At 42.0% G+C, this 20222-nt stretch overlaps 1 protein-coding gene across 5 annotated transcripts in view; it reads right to left on the bottom strand.

The window, feature by feature from the left end:
- Positions 1-20222, bottom strand: part of MTR (5-methyltetrahydrofolate-homocysteine methyltransferase) — a 77760-nt gene that overhangs the window by 18695 nt on the left and 38843 nt on the right. For 3 of the 5 annotated variants that reach the window (XM_073338202.2, XM_073338206.2, XM_073338205.1), the window contains 11 exons: positions 19938-20078; positions 18911-19096; positions 17847-18026; positions 14869-14985; positions 14632-14772; positions 10263-10352; positions 8174-8326; positions 7412-7519; positions 4411-4511; positions 2648-2715; positions 499-619 (listed from right to left, as the gene is read on the bottom strand). In XM_073338202.2, coding sequence (XP_073194303.1) covers positions 499-619; positions 2648-2715; positions 4411-4511; positions 7412-7519; positions 8174-8326; positions 10263-10352; positions 14632-14772; positions 14869-14985; positions 17847-18026; positions 18911-19096; positions 19938-20078 — 1406 coding nt within the window. The remainder of the gene's footprint in view (positions 1-498; positions 620-2647; positions 2716-4410; positions 4512-7411; positions 7520-8173; positions 8327-10262; positions 10353-14631; positions 14773-14868; positions 14986-17846; positions 18027-18910; positions 19097-19937; positions 20079-20222) is intronic. The other 2 variants (XM_073338204.2, XM_073338203.2) reach the window with 2 other exon arrangements.

Here is a 20222-nt window from a genome sequence, read left to right as displayed (position 1 = left end):
CAAGTGGCCAGAATGTGTCTTTCTTAGCCTGCTTCAAGGGGACCCGGAGTTCAATCCCCAAGCTGCTGCACACACTGATCCTGATCCAGCAAAGCACTTAAAAATAGGCTTAAACTTTAAGCATGTCAACAAGCCCACTGAAGTCAATGGAATCATCATCTGCTTAAAGCCTAGCTAAAGGTGAATCTGCATGGTGACTGATCTGCAAAGGGACTTGCCATGATGATGATGACAGCATCATCATGATACGATTAAAGTTAAGTACACTCAGAAGTGCTTTGCTGGATCAGAGCCAAATTGCTCAGCTCCTTCCATGAAGGTGTTGTGAGGGTGGGGATCTGGTCCATGGTGGTAAAAGAGTTTTGGGTTCCTCGAGATGAAAATTATAACAGCAGCAGTACATGGCGGAGAGAAGAGTTACCCTTCTATGTATTGTTAAAAAAAAAAAATCTTATATTTGATGGTATTTTAAAAATATCCTCAAAATATCTTTCTTACTTAGATGTAGTTGCTCCTCCAATCAACAAAGGAATCTTGATCTCTAATCTCTCCATTTCCTTGGCAACAAAAATCATTTCATCCAAAGAAGGTGTGATCAGACCAGACAGGCCAATTATATCTATTACAGATTAAACAAAAATGGGTTAAAAAAAATTTACTTAGGAAAGTAGTATTGCACAATACGAAGTTTAGCTACAGATGAAAAATTTTAAAATCAGCTTTGTGCTTCAGACACCAAAGAGAGAAAGTGTACTGTAAAAACACAGCAGTTATTAATAAAAGATAGTATTTCAGAAGCACTGGGTGGTAGTTTTGACCTAACTGGAAGATACAAAATTTTCAGAAGAGGCAAATGATTTTGATTGCCCAACTTTAGACATATTGGGCCTCGTTCTCAGAGTATTGAGTATACGCAGCTCCCATTGACTCCAGATGGAGTTGGGAGGTGCCCACCAGTGGCATCTCCCAACCACCTTGAGACCTAAGGTATCTCAAGTTAGGCATTCAAGATGGAAGAACCAGATGGCAGAAACCACTTCAAATTTTGGTCAAAGTACCACAGTCTCAAAATTTAAATAAGGCTGTGATGGGGTGTATACCGCACACACACACTGAAAGAGTTACTGTGGGCCTGAGAGGCCTGGCTGTAGCTGGAGTGTGGAACAGGCTCAGTTAAAGATGAGTCCCAGCTGAGAGGTTATAGTTTAAAGGCAGAGCATCTGGAGCAGAAAGGCACTGCAGGGAGGAGAGGCAGGAACTCTGCAGTCACTTTCTGGGACTAGAGCAGTTGTGAGGAGAGAGACCAAAGTGAGATTTGGCCCTGGGATCCTCCATTAAGTAGAAAAGTCTGTCAAGAGGCCAGGAGACACATGGAGCAGCCACCAGGGTGAAGCACGCTCCAGTGGTGAGCTCTGATAAAAGTGCAGAACCTATACTTCCAAGGAGAAAGTCTGGAAAGTGCTCAGCTGAGGAACAAAACAGAGCACCAGAGAGGGATGAACGAACAAGCTCAAAGGCGGCAGAAGTGGGCTTTTCTTTTGTACTTTTACTTTGGAATTTGATTGGGAGATTCCAGGGGAGAGTCCTGCAAATCCCTGGCCCTTAGAGAAGAGTGTGAGAATAAGGCCTCAATAAAAGGCTATGGTTGGAAGAAGCCCAGAGAGGGAGCAGGGTTGGATTTGAATAGACAGACCTTGTCTGTTCGCTACAGGACCCTGGGCTGGAACCCAGAGGAGTGAGAGGGCCTAGGTTCCCTTACCAGCCACTGGAGAAGGTGGAGTGAAGCCCCTGAGAGAAAGATGTGAGGACCAGAGGGCCCAGAGTTAGGGCTGAGGACCTGATACAAGGTTTTGGACTTTGGTTTGCTGCACTTCTTGTTACCATGGAAGAGGTGGACTTAAATCATGACCTGGGCAGAGGGCTGAGTTCCAGGAAAAGAGAGCACCACCAGGCCAAAGTGATTGTTGGCCGGGAGCTTTAGAGGTGACAGAACCTGCTACACCATGCCTAGCCATGAGAGGACACACTAGTGGTGAGTGCGCCCTTTCAAAAAGGCATAAGGAGTTGGATTACTATACACACAGCCCTTGGGGACCCTCATCTACCATACTGGTGCTTTCAAACCCCCATCTGTATTCCTGCATAGTTCACATCCTCCAAGCCACAACACATAATTTGAGAGCAACTGGGACTTGGTCCAGACAAGTAGTTCTTTATTGTCCTAGAAAGATGAATTCTGGTTTTAACATGCACTGGTTTACAAGTTCAGAATGGTTCTAGAGGCCAAGAGTTCTATTCCTAACTCTTTTTCTGACTTGTGACATATTGGAGAAATCACTTAACCTCTCCAAGCCTCAGTTTATCCATCTGTGCAATGGGTATAATAGGATTTACCATTTCACATAGGTATTATTTTGCCAAGTGTTTTGAAATTCCTGGATAAAAGGTGTCAAGTAAATACCAGATACAAGTAGCAACAACAATAAAAAAAGAATAAGTACTTAAATTCTTACTTATCTATGGTAAAATCTTTACACTGCCATGCTATTCATAAGTTTCTCAAACTTTAGAAGTATGCCTCATCAGCAATATAATTCAAATGTGTTTAAAATCAAACAGCTGAAAAGTACAAATGAAATCTCTGTACCTGCTTTGTTTTCAATAGCAGCTCTCAATATCTTATCACACGGAGTCATGACTCCTAAATCGATAACTCTGTAAAAAGAAATGTAATGGTACAAGACTTCCTAAAGTTAACAAAAACAGAGCATTTCTGAATGAAGATCAAAACACTTCATTATAAACCACTGGTCCAGTACTGCAGCATTGTATTATAGAGGAAGACCACAGAAATCTGAAGGCAAAGGTGGTGGGGGGGAAGGGGGAGGTGGTCCCTTTTTGCAGGTTTATTATTCTGGAAATACTGGTGACCCTGGAGGACTTTCAGCTCCTGAACGGATTTCAGAGGATAAAGTATTGGGGAGAGGAGAGGACTGAGAAATTGCACAGTCCGACTTTTTTTTAAAAAATTTCCACATTATTTTTATTTATGTAATAAACAGGGATGGAGGGGGAAGAGATGTGAACAAACTAAACACAAATAATATGGAAAGCAGTGCTGTTTTCACATAACAATTTTGGTGGCAAACAAATGTATTTTAAACTATGATTTTGACAGTATTTAACTTCACTCATTCTTCCATTTTTTTTGTTCAAATTTGTTGAACTTTTGTTCAAACACTAATGTAGTGAAGGCTTTTAAAAAGTAGTAAGCAATAAGTTACTGATGGTAAAACATTACGGTGGTAAATTTTAAGTGTGAAGAGAGGAACAGAATAAACAAATACAAAAAACTAACATCAGGGCTCAAAAAATCCACTTGCTTTGGGCAATTGAGGCAACCTGTACCATAAACTTACGTAGAACTTATGTTTTCCTTTACAAGAAAATTAACTTTCTATTCCTTATGACTGTGTAAATAACTTTCCAAACACACTTACAGTAAACCAATACAGTGTCACCTTTCTGAATCTGCACAGGTAACTCAAGTGCCTCTGTTACTGCTCATAACTGTGCAAAGCAGCAGTAGAGCAAGGCTGACAAGCCTCTGGTCAGTTCCACAAGCTGCTATTCACAACCATGTGGGCAGCAGGAAAAGCAACAAGAATCATGTCAGTTCCATGCTGCTTTGGCAGACAAGGAGTTATTCATGGGGAAAAGAAGCCAAACAAAGGGGGAGGGAGGAGCCAAGTATCCAAGTACTCTGCTTGCTGCTGACCTCCACACCCCTTGCAACAGCTAGGATGTTCTGCATAAGGGACAAAAAAAAAAAAAAAAAGGAAGTTTAATCTTCTTTCCAGTAGCTAGAAAAGGGAAGAATTTTAGATTTATAAGATGCCTATTAGCCAGAGGCTGATATGAAATACAGGTCCCTGCCCCAAGCAGTATCCTGGGACAGTACCCTGTCTGAAATCCTCGCTTTTCCTTCTTCCCAGCAACTGATAGCAGGAAGCTGGGTCATGTGGGTACTTCCCCTGGATTTTGATGGTGGGGCCTCAGTGCTAGGTGAGCCTCTCAGTTTAAATTTTAAAAAAAAAGAAATTATCAACCTTCTCAAAGACCTTCAAGTTTCAAGGGCTTGTGGCTGTGAAGAAAAAGTTGAAAAAAAGGACCTTAAAGGTTCAAAAGCAAATGGCACATAAAAGTAACCCGTTTATTTTTCTTCTAAAACCTTGTGGGTTTAAGTCAGTTTCCTGGTTCTTTTTGTTGCTGTTTTTAACTCATAGGACTAGCAATCCTGCCCCTTGCTTTTTGCCCTATTCTAGTTTCTTCTGACAACAATTTTTATTATAATTTAGAAGAGAATATTATACTGTAAAGAAAACAGGGACAAACAGCTAAGCTCATTACCTGAAATTGTTGCAGCCTAGTACCACTCCCACGATATTCTTGCCAATATCATGTACGTCTCCTTTTACAGTAGCTAGCACTATTGTGCCATGGTAAGGGTCCTGCAAGATGAACAAACATCTCAGTATTTATAACTGTGAGGAAGGCTCAATTTGTTTGTACCGCACCCAGCATAATGGGGTCTTAGTCCACGAGTGGGGTTCCTAGTGCTACTGCAACACAAATCAATATTAAATGACAATTATTAACTGAAAAGTAACTGATTTCTGAGACCGATTTAACTGGTAAAACTGTTTTAGAGCTGAACCCTATTTTGTTCAGGGTTACACAGACTTGAACTTGTGTAGTACCGCTGCTCTAAAATATAACAATTGCACTAATATTCTAGTTTAATTAGATAAAATATTTAGAACGGAGAACGACTGCTCAGAACCAAGTGCACGTTTGTGCCTCGAGGATAATTTTGATCTATTTGAATGTTGTACTGAAAGGGAAGTGAATTATGGATGGAAAGGAATTGAGGAGTAAAGTTTCACACACACCAAAAGAGTTCGAATCTTCTACAACTCAGTAATAACGGGCCAGACTCTCTAGTCCAACCTGGCTATTTTATATGACTCAAGCTGCACAAATTGGCCAGATTCGGGACATCAATGGCCAGCAGAGAATTCCCCTTAAAGATCAGAACCTACCAAGGGTGTAAACCTAGACGAGGGAGCTTCAGCGCCAGATGCACCCCCAATGCTGGCACAGAGGGCACTGCCAGTGATGTGGCAAAAGTAGAGTCCCCTATAGTGATTCTCCCTCAAGAACCGTATGTCAGTGGCATACCTTAGAGCAGTCCATAGGATGCTATAATTCCATGTCTGGACTGGTGCAGGACAGGGAGCAGTCATAGGCTCCATGATGGCTCCCCGCTTCCCTGCATCAAGCAGAGCCCAGGCAGAGGGGAGAATATTGCATATTAAAATACAACTAGAAATATACATTTTGAGTATCTTCTCTCCTATACGGATCCAGGAACAGTCACCAGATCTCCTCCTTGGAGCCTCCGGTGCCTTTTCTGGGCTTGCTAGAACACTTTCCATTATGCATCTCCATAAATCTCAGCGTGCCTACTAATGAAGTGTTCTTTCAGCAATCACTGCTGCTCTCACTAATAAGTCTTTTTGTGAAGTGCTTGCATCTCTGATCATCTACAAATCCTTAGCTCCTCAAGGATATTGCTGTTTACTAAAATGGCTAATCTCTTAACAGTACTTCTCTCTTTTAGGAGAGAGGGCATTTGAGAACACCACACCTAATGATGGTTCACTAGGAAACATCTTAGAGGAACTACAGTGATGAATTTTGCGGAGCGTTTTCTGTTGGAATACATAAAAATAAATTTAAAAATCTATTTAATCAAGTGAGTGGCGGGGGAAAACTATATGAAAGTATGATGACCTAGTAACCACTATAGACTTAGCCAGTGATGAAAGCTCTAAGGAAATAAAGACATTAAGGGGAAAGGAAGAAATAAAATCTATACTAGACAAGTACTTTATTTTAGATGTACTCTATTTAAACATGGTCATTTTGATTGCTGCAAATGAGGTGGAGTGCTCCAGTAATGGCTACGGACCCAAATTACTCTTTTTATTCTGCTACTGGCTGTGGTTGCAGACCTTTTGTCCTCTCAGTGACTGAAATGGTCCTGGAAGGAACCATGAAAAAGTGAAGTCTGTCAAGTGTGCAAACGTGCTTTCAGATGGAGGCTGCAAGGCATTCTCCTCCTGCTCAACAGCTATCTCCAGGAGCAGTATTTCCAGGGGAAGACTCTATAGCTCTCACCGAGCAGACGCTGCAGGAGGGACTGCTCAGTCTTGCTCATTTTTCTCCCACCTTCCCCATCAGAGCAGCAGTCTTACATTGAGCAGGAGCTGACTCTTTCTTAAAATCCCTCAAACTCTGTTAGCTTCCCTCTTTGGTGACACAGAGTTCACCAAATGCCACAGAGGTCACAAAGCTCACACGGGGCCCAGTCCAGATTCTTATTGGCACTGGATCAGATACAGACAGTCACCCTAAGGAGGAATACTAGGGTGCACACAACTTAAAATAGACAGGAGTTGGTTCGGAACAGAGAGCAGCAGAAGCAAAGAATATGTTGCTGCTGCGAATGGAAGGGAAGGGAAAAAAAGTCTGCAAAATCATTCTCCAGCAGGAGAGAGAAAAATCCATGAGAGATGGCTAAGGGAGGAGAAAGAGAAAAAAAGACATGCTCTCTCTCTCCCGTTAAATTATACGGAATTTTTTTCTATTAAAGTCCTTCTTTCCAGCATTTAAAAAAAAAAAAAATGTTTAACCATTATTTCATGAAAGGCATAACCATGTAAAGAATGGATAGCAAATGGAAAATAAATTCTATATCAAGAGGCCTTGATGTCCGCAGCACAAAACTATAAATCCATTGAAAAGTATTCATCTAAGGAAAAGCCCAAGAAAACTTACAAATTTTAGGTTTACCATTTCTCTGGATTTCTCCTGATTTTTTAAAATTCTTTTACATTATGCTGCTGCAGAAGTTTCCATTTGCCACAACATCTGCTGCTGACAAACCGCAGAAAGCAGATCTTGCTGCAGAATTTGGATCTGACATCGCATCCAGGCCCCCGATAATTGGCAAAGCCATATGGGATTTGTCATTTTCAGTTTACCAGCGTTATTTCACAAATTCTGAAGTTCAAACTAAAAACATATACGACATTTCAGACCCAACCACAGAAGTTCTGGTGTTTGGCTTCAGGTCACAGCCATGCGGAGCCTGAGCGTGCCACGTGATTTGGACTCCTAGCCCTAATTCGTACAAGATCCACTTGGAACCACGCCTAAGTTCACACACTGAGGTGTGCCTGGCCTAGATTTCAGGTTTTTAAAACAAACAATTCATATAGATCTATAGCCCAGCTTCAGTGAAAGATAGTTTTACAGAGTTACAGCACAAGAGAGCACAACTTACCTCTTCTTCAATGCTGACGGATTTAGCTCTCTTTTCCTCTCTTTCCTTTTCCATGAAGGGAATGAGGTGGCCAACTGCCTTCTTCATAACTCGAGCAGACTTTATCACCTGAATTGACAAATGGAGGAAAGGAGTGTCAGACACAGAGAAACTACAGCCCTTCAACAGCCTGTTTTTCTAACCAGTCACAGAAAACCTGCAAACCAAAATACACATTTGCAAACACAGATCCCACTCTTGCGGTGAGCTCCATGCTGTCCAACTACTGCTCCATGCAAAGCCCCACTGAGTGCCTGGAGCTCACTGTAGGAGCAGGGCTGTGTGGCCCAATCCTGACAAGTGCTTAGTAACCACCAAACATAAATAGCTCAATGTGAGTTGAAGGAGCTCACCTCTTTTCAGGATCAGGCCCTTAAGTAAAATCCACTAAAGATGAAATTACAATGCAATGGTCAAAGAGGTGCCCACCAAGCAGCATGGAAAAGAGATGGGGAATTGAAAAGAAAGGGAAGGAAACAAAACAGAAAACCCAACAAAACCCCACCTACAAAGAAGGGTCATGTGCAATGAAAGAACAAAAAACATCATCATCTTAATAGCTACATCTACTTTTTTAGCATTTAAACATTCCACTTCCTTTGGAAAGGGAAGCTGGATAGAACCACTTATGGACACTGATTATAAGCAACAACTGGATAGATAATAGAGAGGCTAGGCTAAACTTGTGGAAATACAAGAGACAGGGATTATTCTAGTCTTTACCTGAGGCAGAAACATCTTTCCAGCACCAAAAAGATCACCAACAACTTTCATGCCATTCATCAGGGGCCCTTCAATTATGTTCAGAGTTCTGGGATATTTTTCATAGTTTAATCTTGCCTCTTCTGTGTCCTCAATGACGAATTTTTCAATGCCCTGAAAAAAAATTTACAAAATTTATATATATAAATAAAATAAAAATCCACACATATATACACACACACTCTGTGCGTGTATATGTGTGTGTGTGTGTGTGTGTGTGTTCGCTCGTGTCGGTGTTCTCCCCATAATTTTCAGAGTCCTTTTAAAAAAAATCACAAAATCAAAAATTGATCAACTTTAGACTGCTTATCTTCAAGAATGCATCATAACTATCTTTCAATTACTTTTTCTTGGACAGCCTTGCTCTCATTAAAATATGCATAAGATACGCCTGAGGGAATTCTGTGCCAAACTTAAAAGTTCTGTGCCAAAAAAATTAAAAATTATGCACACAATATTTTAAAATTCTATAAAATTCTGCAAATTGTATTTGTCAATAAATAAATGTGGCTCCAGCAGGCAGTGGGGAGCAAAGGCCACTGACTACGTTGAGGTGGGAGATCACCCTGAAGCCTGCACCTCCCCCAGTACAGACACAAAGCAGTGAGGCTGCACCTGACCCTGACTCAGTGCAAGGGCTGGCCCTGCCCCTCTGCGCCAGTTATGGGCAGGGAGGCTCAATCCAGCAGAATCCAAGTGTGGTGGGGCTTGGAGTGTGGGAATCCAGGTGTTTCCTGAGACAGAGACGTTTCAGTCCCAGAGACGTTTCTGCGTGGGGCAATATGTGGGAAAGTGGCTCAGTGGGAGATCTGGATATATAGGGGCTCGTGCAGGGGGTGCAGGGGCAATGAGACTCTACGGGGAGGGGGACAGTGGCACGTAAACCCGTCTGTCCCCCCCATGATTCACCTCTGTTTGGAGGGGGGCAATCTTCGGTGCCCCCCCCCGCCCAAAACCCTGCACCCAGGGTCATTCCCCCACCTCCCCACCCCACCCACCCACCCCCGGCTTCCCTACAGTTTTCTGCAGGGAAGCACAGGAATTCTGCAGGGTGGGGATGCATTTTCTGTGGGTGTGCAGTCACACAGAATCCCCCCAGAAGTAATAAGAACATAAGAATTGCCATACTGGATCAGATCAATGGTCCATCTAGACCAGTATTCTGTCTTCTGATAGTGGCCAGTGCCAGATGCTTCAGTGGGAATGAACAGGGCAATTTATAGAGTGATCCATCCCCTGTCATTCAGTCCCAGTTTCTGGCTCTCCAAGGTTTAGGGACACCCAGAGCATGGGGTGGCATCGCTAACCTACTTGGCTAATAGCTACTAATAGACCTATTCTCCATGAACTTATTTAATTTTTTTTAACCCAGTTATACTTTTGACATTCACAACATACCCAAGCAATGAGTTCCACAGATTGACTGTGCACTGAATGAAATACTTCCTTGTATAGGTTTTAAATCTGCTGCCTATTAAATTTATTGGGTGACCCCTAGATTGTGTTATGTGAAGGGGTAAATAACACTTCCTTATTCACTTTCTCTATGCAATTCACTATTCTTTATTTTGTATGCAATTAGTAAACTGTCTACAACAAGCATCTATCCAAACACTGACTAATCATGAAGTTACATAATTATATTTTGTGCTAACTCCCAACATAAACAAATCTTTTTAAAGAGTTTCAATGGAAACCAGTTTATGATTACATGAACGCTGCTCTTCATCGCATTTGCATCCCAAACATACCAGCATCTTTTTAAACGGAAAGTGAAATGGAGTAGAAACAGAACATTAGAAGTGAAGCTGACCAGTCAATTCCCATTCACCTAGTTGAGTAAATTGCAAGTGAAAGAGTCTAAGCAGTGAAAACTAAACATGATTATTTGTTTGAAATTACTTGTGTTATTAGTAACATAGGCAAGAAAGATTATGAATTTTAAGCCAACAGTGGCCTTCTTAAGGACTATATCTTGGTAACAGCAGGTGGGCCACAGGTATGATATCTGCATACTTTGACTACGTAAAGTAACTTTATATAAATTCACCTTGACAAGTGAGTATTCCAGCCTTTCCTCCACGGTGCTATCCCGCCATTCATCAGTCTGTACCATTTTCTTTCCTCCTTGGGCATGAGTCTAAAATGGATTGAGAGAGAATTGGAGTCAGTGGGAATTTGACTGGGTACAGGACACAGTCATAACCTCAGAATCTGGTCTTTTATTTTTCTAGGAATCAGAATTTAAAACTTCACACACATCCCACACTAAACGTTTTTAGGCCTTTGAAAGTAGTATTGTTTATACAAGTACACAAAGCACTATGCGTCTGATGCTCTACTGATAAATAAAACTGACACCCTCTGAAAAGCATGTTGTAATGAAGATGTAGACACAAAAAAAAGACTTTAACACTACCACCACTAATAAGACATGCTGAAAGTACTCAACTTTAGGTTTCTACTTCGGAATGTAATTTAAATGGATCCCAGGCCAGCCCACTGCACAATTCATTTTAAAATCCTAAATAATTAATTTGGCATTAGTTCAGTTCTGCTGGAGTAGAGTTTATGTTACGCCACATTCCGGATTACTTTTGAATTAAAAGACATCCAGAACTATTTCATGCTGGGAAGTTTCATCAGTACAAAATAGCCAACATACACTTTCTTTCTCTCATTTCAGGCTTTAGTCCCATAGCAGGATTTGTTCTTAAATACACAAATATCCACCAGAAAGGTACATGGTTGAGGAAACAGAAGATCATTACATCCATCAGTGCATTTGGTTCAAGTCAGTTTGCTTTCTGCAAACTGTTCCCATGGTGCATTTTGAAAGAGAAAAATTGCCCTAAACACTCCCACATTTCATTGACTTCTGATTGTCTCATCCCATTGCTTTGGATGTTTATTATCAGCCTTTTAAAGGTAGGACCATGTATTTGTATTGAGCTCAACTGACTTTAAAGTTTCTGCAGAGCTACCAAGCCTTACACCACTTTATTCTCTTCTCCCATAAACCTTCTGATCTTGTTCTACCCTCTTCATGAAATGGCCCTCAACCCTTTTGGATGATCCACAGAGGAAACTAGATTGGATCTCATCTATAGAAAGAATAAAGTCAGCTGGAGCCAAAGTGTTCTCCTTAATGCCTTGTCTACACCAGAAACTTGGAAGCATTTTTCTGCCCCAGTGTTACCTACAGTGGTAGCTGTAATGTACACAGCAAGCAGGTGTTCTCTCTGTGTCAACTTCCCCTGCAGATAGCACAGTAGCTGGGTCAAAAACAGAGATAACTGAGAGGCCAGATGAGGATGGCACATTTATATGGATATAAAGGTGCTTGAGGGAAGCGAGACTCCAATTTGCAGAGGGATGAAACAGAGAAGAGAACGTTTAAATAACCAGTGGCCAGTGTAAGTCAGAGTAAGAGGAGAATAGAAAATCACATGTTGCTGTAAATGAGATCCAGGATACAGGCAACAATGATTATAGATTGGTGAAGGCTATGGGAGTCAAGCACAGAGAGGATGAGTACATCATGGAGGCCATCACTCACCCTGAAATCCCCAGTACAGAGAAACTTGGCAGAAGAGACATTAACAAGAAGTCAAATAAAAGAGGGAGGCAGGGTGGATAAGATTTTTGAAAGGGAAGTGGTAAACTAGAGAGAGTTTAAACAGTAGAAGGAGAAATGGGGTTGGATGGATGAAAAAGGAGAAAAAAAGTAATAATCTTGTGCTGGGCCTCTGGCCATGCATTTCAGTAATGGGATCAATTTTACTCACAATTATGTAGCATGTAATTAATGTATAGAATTTGCTGCTGCGCGGGGGGGGGGGGGGGGAGCCCACACTATGAATGGATTTTTACAGTAGGATAATTCTGGACACAAAGGATGGAAAACCATCTTCACTAAGGATGGAAACACTCCCATTGACTTCAATGGAGCCAAGATTTCACCCTAAGAATATTGCAGCTATGCAAGAGATGAATGAATCTCATGTTTCAGGTGCAACCTGATCCCGCAGGGGAGGTGGGACTGACAAAGAGGAAATCTCCACCCCCCCTACACACCCCCAGTGTGCAGCACTGGACGACTGGCAAGGTGCATTGCTACAGGCAGGGGAGGTGGAGGGAGGCTGCCTCACTCTGAAGCGCTGTTGGAGGCAGGATACCAAAGATGGACTTAGTCTGATCTGGTGTTGCAGTTTCCATGCTCACTGCATGTTAGCACTGTAAGGATTTCTACAGTTGACATGAAGGAATAAAGAAAATATGTAGGCTTACAGGGTGCAGCATCCAGTAACAGTTAAATACTCTCTGCAGAGCAGAAATCAAAGCAATTACACATGCCACACCAAATCAGTGAAACACACATATGAAATACATTTTTGAAGGGTGAAATTCATTCCAATGCACAGGGCCTGCACAAGGCCTTATATACCACTGAAGACTCAGGGAAGGGCTTTAGTGGTATAGTACACACAGTCCTGCATGGTTCCCCTGCATAAGACTGATCTCACCCAAAAGCTTTACTGAAGCACAATACAAAGCTCTAAGAAAGTGCCATACAAAACCCCCAAGCCAAAGTTCCTATCTCCAGTGCAGGCCACATTTCAAAGCTGTCAGTTGTGGATTTTCTACAGATCCCCTACTGGAATTTTATGTTAAATTTTCATTCAGGTTTTAGGGATGTGCTGAATAGATAAATTCTCTCTTTTTGGTAAAGAGCATGGGACTGTTCCAACTTCTGCAATAAAAACATCTACCCTGAGAACTGGGTAGAGAGTCCAATATCTGATACAGTAACAATTCACATACTGAGACTGTATTTTTCCATGCTCTTAAGATTTACCAGAAGAAAGAGCTCATCTGCTTTACCCAACCATGTTACTGCTTTTCACGCTCTATTTGCATTCAAAGTCTGCCTCTTGCAGAAACACTTACGTGGTCCCTCTTGAGGGCTGTTGAATAGGATTGACTGGGCTATTAATTCCCTTTAACATTAAGGGACACCACCATAAATTAAGACATTTAGCCTACTGGACAGAGATATTTCTGGTTTAAAATAATCCCCTTTGGTTCTTCCACCACCACCACTTCGGGCCAAATTTACAAAAGGTATTTAGATGTCTAACTCACGTAGGTGCTTAGTGAGATTTTCCAAAGCATCTATTTGAATTTTTAGGTTCCAGAATATCTTTGTTAACCTGGCTTTTAAACTATTTTATTTTTCACACCCTTTGGCTCTTCTATTTCACTGTAATGCTCTAGTTGTTTTTTTATTCCTCCCTGCAACTGCAGATACCATAAATATCCACAGTTTACCATCACATCCAGGAAAGAACTTGTAAATCAACTGGTATTAAAAGAATAAAAGCATTGTACAAAACAACCTTAGTAATAGTATTAAGTCTTACATAAAGTGTGTGCTATGAGGACGAGGGATGACATGGATAGAAAAAAGTTTTCCTGTTATTTATTTTAAATTTACTGCCCTTGTTATTATACAGGCATGGACATAGTTGTGTCCTACAGGCCAAACACAATCCATGCATTTCAATAACACATCCTATAGTCCCCCTCATCTTTAATAAGGGGTGTGGCCTGCAGTCATTCGAAATAGCTCTTCAGTCTGGTTTACGATTATTCTACAATGTGCCTAGTAACTTACTTGGAAATCCACAGGAGGGTTGACACCAGTTTCAATGGGACCAGAATTTCACTTTAAGTCTATAGGGTTGTTAATCTGGCACCTTTCATATTCCTTTAGATAGGTACTTACATGGTCCCTATCACCAGTCTCTCACAAATGCATCGATTAACATAACACCCCTGTGGGGTCGGATAGTTTTAGCTGCCTTTTACAGATGGGGAGATGAGAAAGAGAGGGAGATTAAATGACGTGTCCAAGAACACACAGGAACTCTGGCACAGCTGGCACCTGAATGCAAATCTGAGTCCCACTAGAATGCCTTTACCACCGGATCACCTTTCAGGCACACACAAAATGCTCTCTGTCCTCCAAAAAGACATGTAGGGGCTGGAGTTGCAAAAGAAAGAGCCCTCTTCACTTCCTGGGATGATCCCAGCCCCTAGCGCAATATGAAATTCTGCTCCAGAGGCAAAACAGTCTCAACAGAAGGTACGTTTGCCACATGCTCTCCTTAGGAGTCAGAAGGACTCTGATTTGGTAGGCACCTTCAGGGCATGATGTAAGCGTATTCAATTTGGTTCAGTTTTTTTCCCCATTTGCTTTTAATAACGGAGCTGCTTACACCAACTGGGCACCTTCTACTACTCCCTGTCAGAGGCTACATAAATGTGTGTTTTAATCTTACCTGGTGTGTCAGCACTTAGATGCAACAGCCTAGGTTCTGTAAAAAGGTTAACAATGACATAACACTGAAAGTTACCTGGGCATAATGTAAAAGCTTCTCTGTTGCATCTGGGTCTTTATTCCAAATCAGATTCTCACACAGCTGTAGAAGTTCCTTGTGAATATCATCATACACTGGAAGATTCCCTGCATTCACTATCCCCATGTCCATGCCGTACTGAGAGTACAGAAAAAAGATCATCAGCAATATCCATAAAACCTCACACCACATATCTGTGGAGCACAAATAATGTACTCGGAAAGCACATCATACCTTAATTGCATGATACAGGAAAACTCCGTGCATTGCTTCTCGAATGGCTTCCATCCCCCGGAAGGAGAAGGACAGATTGGAAAGGCCTCCACTTATTTTAGCTCCTGGCAGTGTTTCCTAGCAACAGGATCAAAATATCAGCATGGTCAAACTTTACAGAAATGATTCCTAAAGAGGTGTTGGAGAGGATCTAATGATCCACAAAGAACTTGTTCCAGGTCTGTGCGGTGTTGGCAAGTCATATGATGATAGCGCCTCCCTTCCTCTCCTTGGTTCCAACTGCTTCTACAGTTATCCAGGCTCTTCCTTGCAGAGAAGAACTTGAATATCTGTAGAAGAAGCTGGAAACAGAAAAAGGAAGAACCAACCTAGCAATACATAAGCAACTTGTGTGGTTCCCAAAGGGATGACGGGCTATCATGAATGGGATCATGACTGGGAGGGGTGTTCCACATAATAGTAAACAGGAGGGGAGCTGCTCTCTCAAGATGTGTTCCACACTATGAAAGTCTGACAACTTCTGCTTTCTACAACAACTAACATGTTCACTTTTCCTTAAACTGAGCAAAGAAACCAGGAAGAAAAGGGATCCAACATAGTAACAACTCATAGATTATCTTTCTCAACAAAAACTGTAAATTAATTATCTGTCATCCAATATTAACTAGATCCTGTTTGTTAGATTTTTTTATTAAGAAGAAGGGCTGTCACTGCATTTTTTAGTCAAAACTCACAGAGCAGCCAGGGTAAATTTAGTAAAAGTCACAAGGTGAGGGTAAATGGAGCGTAAAGTCACAGGAGCACTATTTAAAGTGGGTGGAGTCCTGCCCCCAGAGGGTAAGACGTTGCAGAACAAGCCCACCCCACACTCACCCGGCAGTGGTGGCTCCTATCCTGCGGGGCTGGTCCAGCTCTGCCCTCTGGTCTGTTGGCTCTCGTCATAGCATGCAAGCAGGGCCTGTTTCCTACAATGCCCCCACTCCAGCCCTAGCACCACCAGATCGCTTGCCCCAAACTGGGTTGTGGCTGGAAAAGTGGCCATACCATGGCCCAGGTTCCCTGCTACTCCTGCCCTAGAAAATCCCAGACACACAGAAAAATCCTGTCCACAATAAAAAGTAATAGACAACTAGGTGTGGGGGCGGGGGGAACCCACAGTATCAATGACACTTACCACCATGACAAACCTGCAGCCCTATTAATAAGGCCCAAGGTCTAGGGCCAAAAGTAGCTGCAAAGCTGAAGGTTTGCAGCAGGGAGGCTAAAAGCAGCAGACATCCTGTGCAGGAGGATTCTGCCTCCTCTGCTCATTGCAGAGAAATCTCTGTGGGAGGCTTCCACAGTTTACTAGAGGAGAAGGAGGAAGATAGTGACATGGCCAGTGGATCTGTGAATAGACTGCTTTGCGGAGGTACGGTGAGTCACATCCATACTACTCCTCAACAAGCCCTACTAGCAATCAACACCTGACTGTAGTGAATGCAATGGAGATCTCTTCCCACTCTACCTCAGAGAACTCCTCTGTAGTTCCCTGAAATCAGAACTTTGATGTTTATGGGATTAGCACTTAGGACAAAAAGTTAATGGGTCAAATAGCATTTTGGGGGCAATTACCATGCATCTCTGATACGGATGAATTCATTAATTCCTTAAAACTGAGAAACTCTCAGACTAAGGCCAGAAGGGACCAGCATGATCATCTAGTCTGACCTCCTGCACATTGCAGGCCACAGAACCTCATCCACGCACTCCTGCAATAGACCCCTAACCTCTGACTGAGTTACTGAAGACCTCAAATCATAATTTAAAGACTTCAAAATACAAAGAATCCACAATTTTTTCTAGTTTAAACCTGCAAGTCACCCATCGCCCAGAACACGCACATCTGTTGATTGCCAACACTTCCAAGGTTATCCCTGGTTTTGGAATTATTTTGTGATTGTTAAATATCTGGGTCAGGTTTTGGGCAACTGTGGTTCTGAACAGCTCAGACTATGGGAGTGTAGAAATAAAGGACCCTCCAAATCATTGTCTTCCCAAAGGGAATCAATCATTGCCCTGCTACTTACATACCCAGCATCTGCCTGCCTTCTCTCAGCAGGCCTGTGTCCCCACTTCATACACACACACACTTAACTTGAATTGTGTTTTTTAGGGAGCAGCTGACAGCCCTCTTCTGGAAAGGTGGACAACTAATCCACCTCTACATCCTGTAACAACCAGACCTGGAAGAGCTCCTCCATTCTCAGTGCTTCCGCTGCCAAAAGTGCCTTAACACGCAACGCTAGAGTCATGCCACAGGAATACCCTGGGCTAGCTTGGAATCCAAAAATCTCATCTGGTGACTGGAAAGGCTTTCTGAGTTCAACTGATCCTGGACAGAGATAGGACAGGGTGTTGCCTGCTCATCTCCCAGAAAATATCTTAAATAGAATCTGTTTGCAAGGGCTGGCAACAAATAGAACCCATCACATTGCCCCCTCAAATATAACGGTAGAATGGGTGACATGCCTTTATACAAGTGATGCCCTTTATTTCTGGGTGTCCCAACAGGTGTACTGTGACTAAACAAAAAGTAAAGAAAGTCTTACATTAGAGCATAGACAAAAACCTGACCTAATCCAGCCACAATAATTGAACTTAATTAAACAAGTCAGCTTTCACATGTCTTGAGAGGGGCCTTTTGGCCAGTGCGCTGACATTTTATGAATGTTACTTCATTTCATTAATACCAATATATTTATGGTACAGTTTATGGACTGAGCTAAATTGGAAGCACTACATAATGTATAATGTTTCCTATTGGAAGCATAGCAGTGTTGAGAAACTACTGCAGTTCACAGGAGTAGTCCACTATTATTAATTTAAGAAGTAAATTATTGTGAAGCACTGGGGATTTTTTAAGTAGATCTGCATGAAGTTATAATAAAAAAACAAAAAACAAACAAAAAAACAGCAACAGCCAAAAAACCCCTCACTTTTATGGTTTTAGCTGCACTGATGAAGTTAATTGCATACAGGTTATGTTCTTCCATTCCAGTCCCTATGGTCAGAATATTGGGGTCAAAAATTATATCGTTTGGATTGAAGCCCACTTTCTTCACAAGGAGGTGGTAAGCTCTGGTGCACACTGCAATTTTAGTTTCCGTTTCTGTGGCCTGGAAAAATAAAAGAAGGGGTATGAAAAGAAAGCATTTCTGCTGTGTAACACAAGAGACAGGATGGAACCAAAGCTCCAGAGCTAAGTTGGCAGGTCTCTCATGAATCAGAGTTACCAATTCGAACACCATGAACTTGGGAAAAGATGAGATTTTGAGTTTATAAAGTCCAAGTTTAGGCATGTTCAGAGCTGAGGGGTCTTGGTTTAGTCCATTAGAGAAAGGAAGTAGGTTAGATTGAGAGAGACACTCCACGGTTCCGGTATGGGCCCCATTTCCAGCATTGCAGCAAAACTTAAGACAGCTCTGGCAAGAACAAAACTAATTCACAAATAGATCTGAGCTTAGTTCTCTCTCTGATCCATATGCCAATCAGTTTCTGAACTAGAAACCTGAAGTGGAAAAGAACTATAGAATTTAAACAGAAATTTTATCTCTGCTATAAAATTCCTGTCTACCCCACTGCCACAATCGTCATTTAGTACAGATGGCATAGCCTTGTGGCACACCAATACCGCTGCTACTACTGGCAGACCTTGGCCTCTTATGATGGGGCCCGGGGCTGCTCTATATGGCTCAGGTCTGATTCTGTCACTCTCAGTCTTATAGGAATGGTATATTCAATTCAATCAATCCCGTTGTTTCAAATAGCACCATATCCATGTGGGTAGTCTATCTCAACACAATCAGGCCAACAGGTCAAAAATGTCTCTAGATTGGGTGGGCGGGGGACGAAGAAAGTGTTACTAAGATTGTATAGGCCTCTAATCGTATTTGACCCTAACTACACCGGCACTTTACCACCTCTTCCTCCTCCTATGGGAATAGGGTGCCGGTCATCTCAAAAAGTGAAATCTGTCACATAATAAGAAAGTGACACTCACTTGACCCACTTCATCAAAAGCCATGACCACCACAGCTGCCCCATACAACTTAATCCTTCTTGCTTTTTCCAGGAAATCATCTTCACCTTCTTTCAGGCTGATGCTGTTCACAATGCATTTCCCTTGGCAACACTTCAAGCCAGCTTCAATCACAGAGAAATTTGAAGAATCGATGCATAACGGCACCTGTATCCAGCAGAAAGATAAAGAGGGGACGTGCAAATTAGCAGCAAATTTTCCCTGAGAACCATCCACCAACTTAAACAAAAGGCTGGAAAAGCAAACACAAAATTCATCAGGTTTTCAAGCCTGCTTAAGGATAGGAATAAAAAACAGGAGAAATCTACCAACAAAATAGCACCCAGAATACTTGCTTTCAGTGCAAATCTCAATGCAACTCTAAATACAGAGCTGCTATGGTGCCTCCATAACATGCACATTATACAGAGATCTCTCTCTTCCCTGCTCTCCTCCCCTGCTTATCTTCCAGCATGCAAGTATTGGTTTTTAGAAAGCCAAATTCCTTGGCATCAGCAGGTTTCAGTATCATGTGGGAGAACCTTCCTATATCTACAGTGAACTCTGGACCCTTGTTCTGCAGACAGATGAGATTTACGTATGAGAACACTGCTAAGCACAGCACTCTACTGCTAGTTTATATTGTGCATAGTGGTTTTAAAAAGGACTTGATATTCTGCTCTGCCAACCAAAGGAAAAATGCAGCATGCCTTTGAGTTGGCAATAAAAGACAATGCAGCTCAGAAGGAGTGTGCTTAAAATCTGTGTTTCTGTGGGAGGCCATTCTGCTGCACGCCACTTAGCACATGTGACACTATTCTAAAGGGAAGGAAAGAACCCAAAATTCTGTTGCCTGTGGCTTTCCCATCACAAAACTAGTGCAGGATAACTGAATGCACACACTTCCTGTTTACTAAACATGACAGTCTGTATCAACATTTTACCAAAATATGATTCACATATCAACAGAAATCTGATTGAATGTGCTGTGGGATGAATCAAGTACAACCTTAGCAATGTCAGGTTCTGAAGCAATGAAGTTACAAAATCTGGCCATAGCACTTGGCCCATCCAGCATTCCATCATCCATATTGATATCCAAAATCTGGGCTCCCATCTCAACTTGGGCCTTGGCTACACTCAGAGCTTCCTATGGAGAGATTTAAAATGAATAAGCGGAACAAATGAGTTAGTCATGATGGAGACATTATTTCACTTTCCCAAACAAAGCTCTCTGAATTCACCCTATGTTGTAGATTATCAAAATGAGAGCGTCTCCTTCTCTGATTAGTTT

Source organism: Lepidochelys kempii, chromosome 3 (assembly GCF_965140285.1).
Source record: "Lepidochelys kempii isolate rLepKem1 chromosome 3, rLepKem1.hap1, whole genome shotgun sequence".
NCBI lineage: Eukaryota > Metazoa > Chordata > Testudines > Cheloniidae > Lepidochelys > Lepidochelys kempii.
The sequence above is the reverse complement of the archived record's forward strand: the minus strand, read 5'-3'. Positions and strand labels throughout refer to the sequence as shown.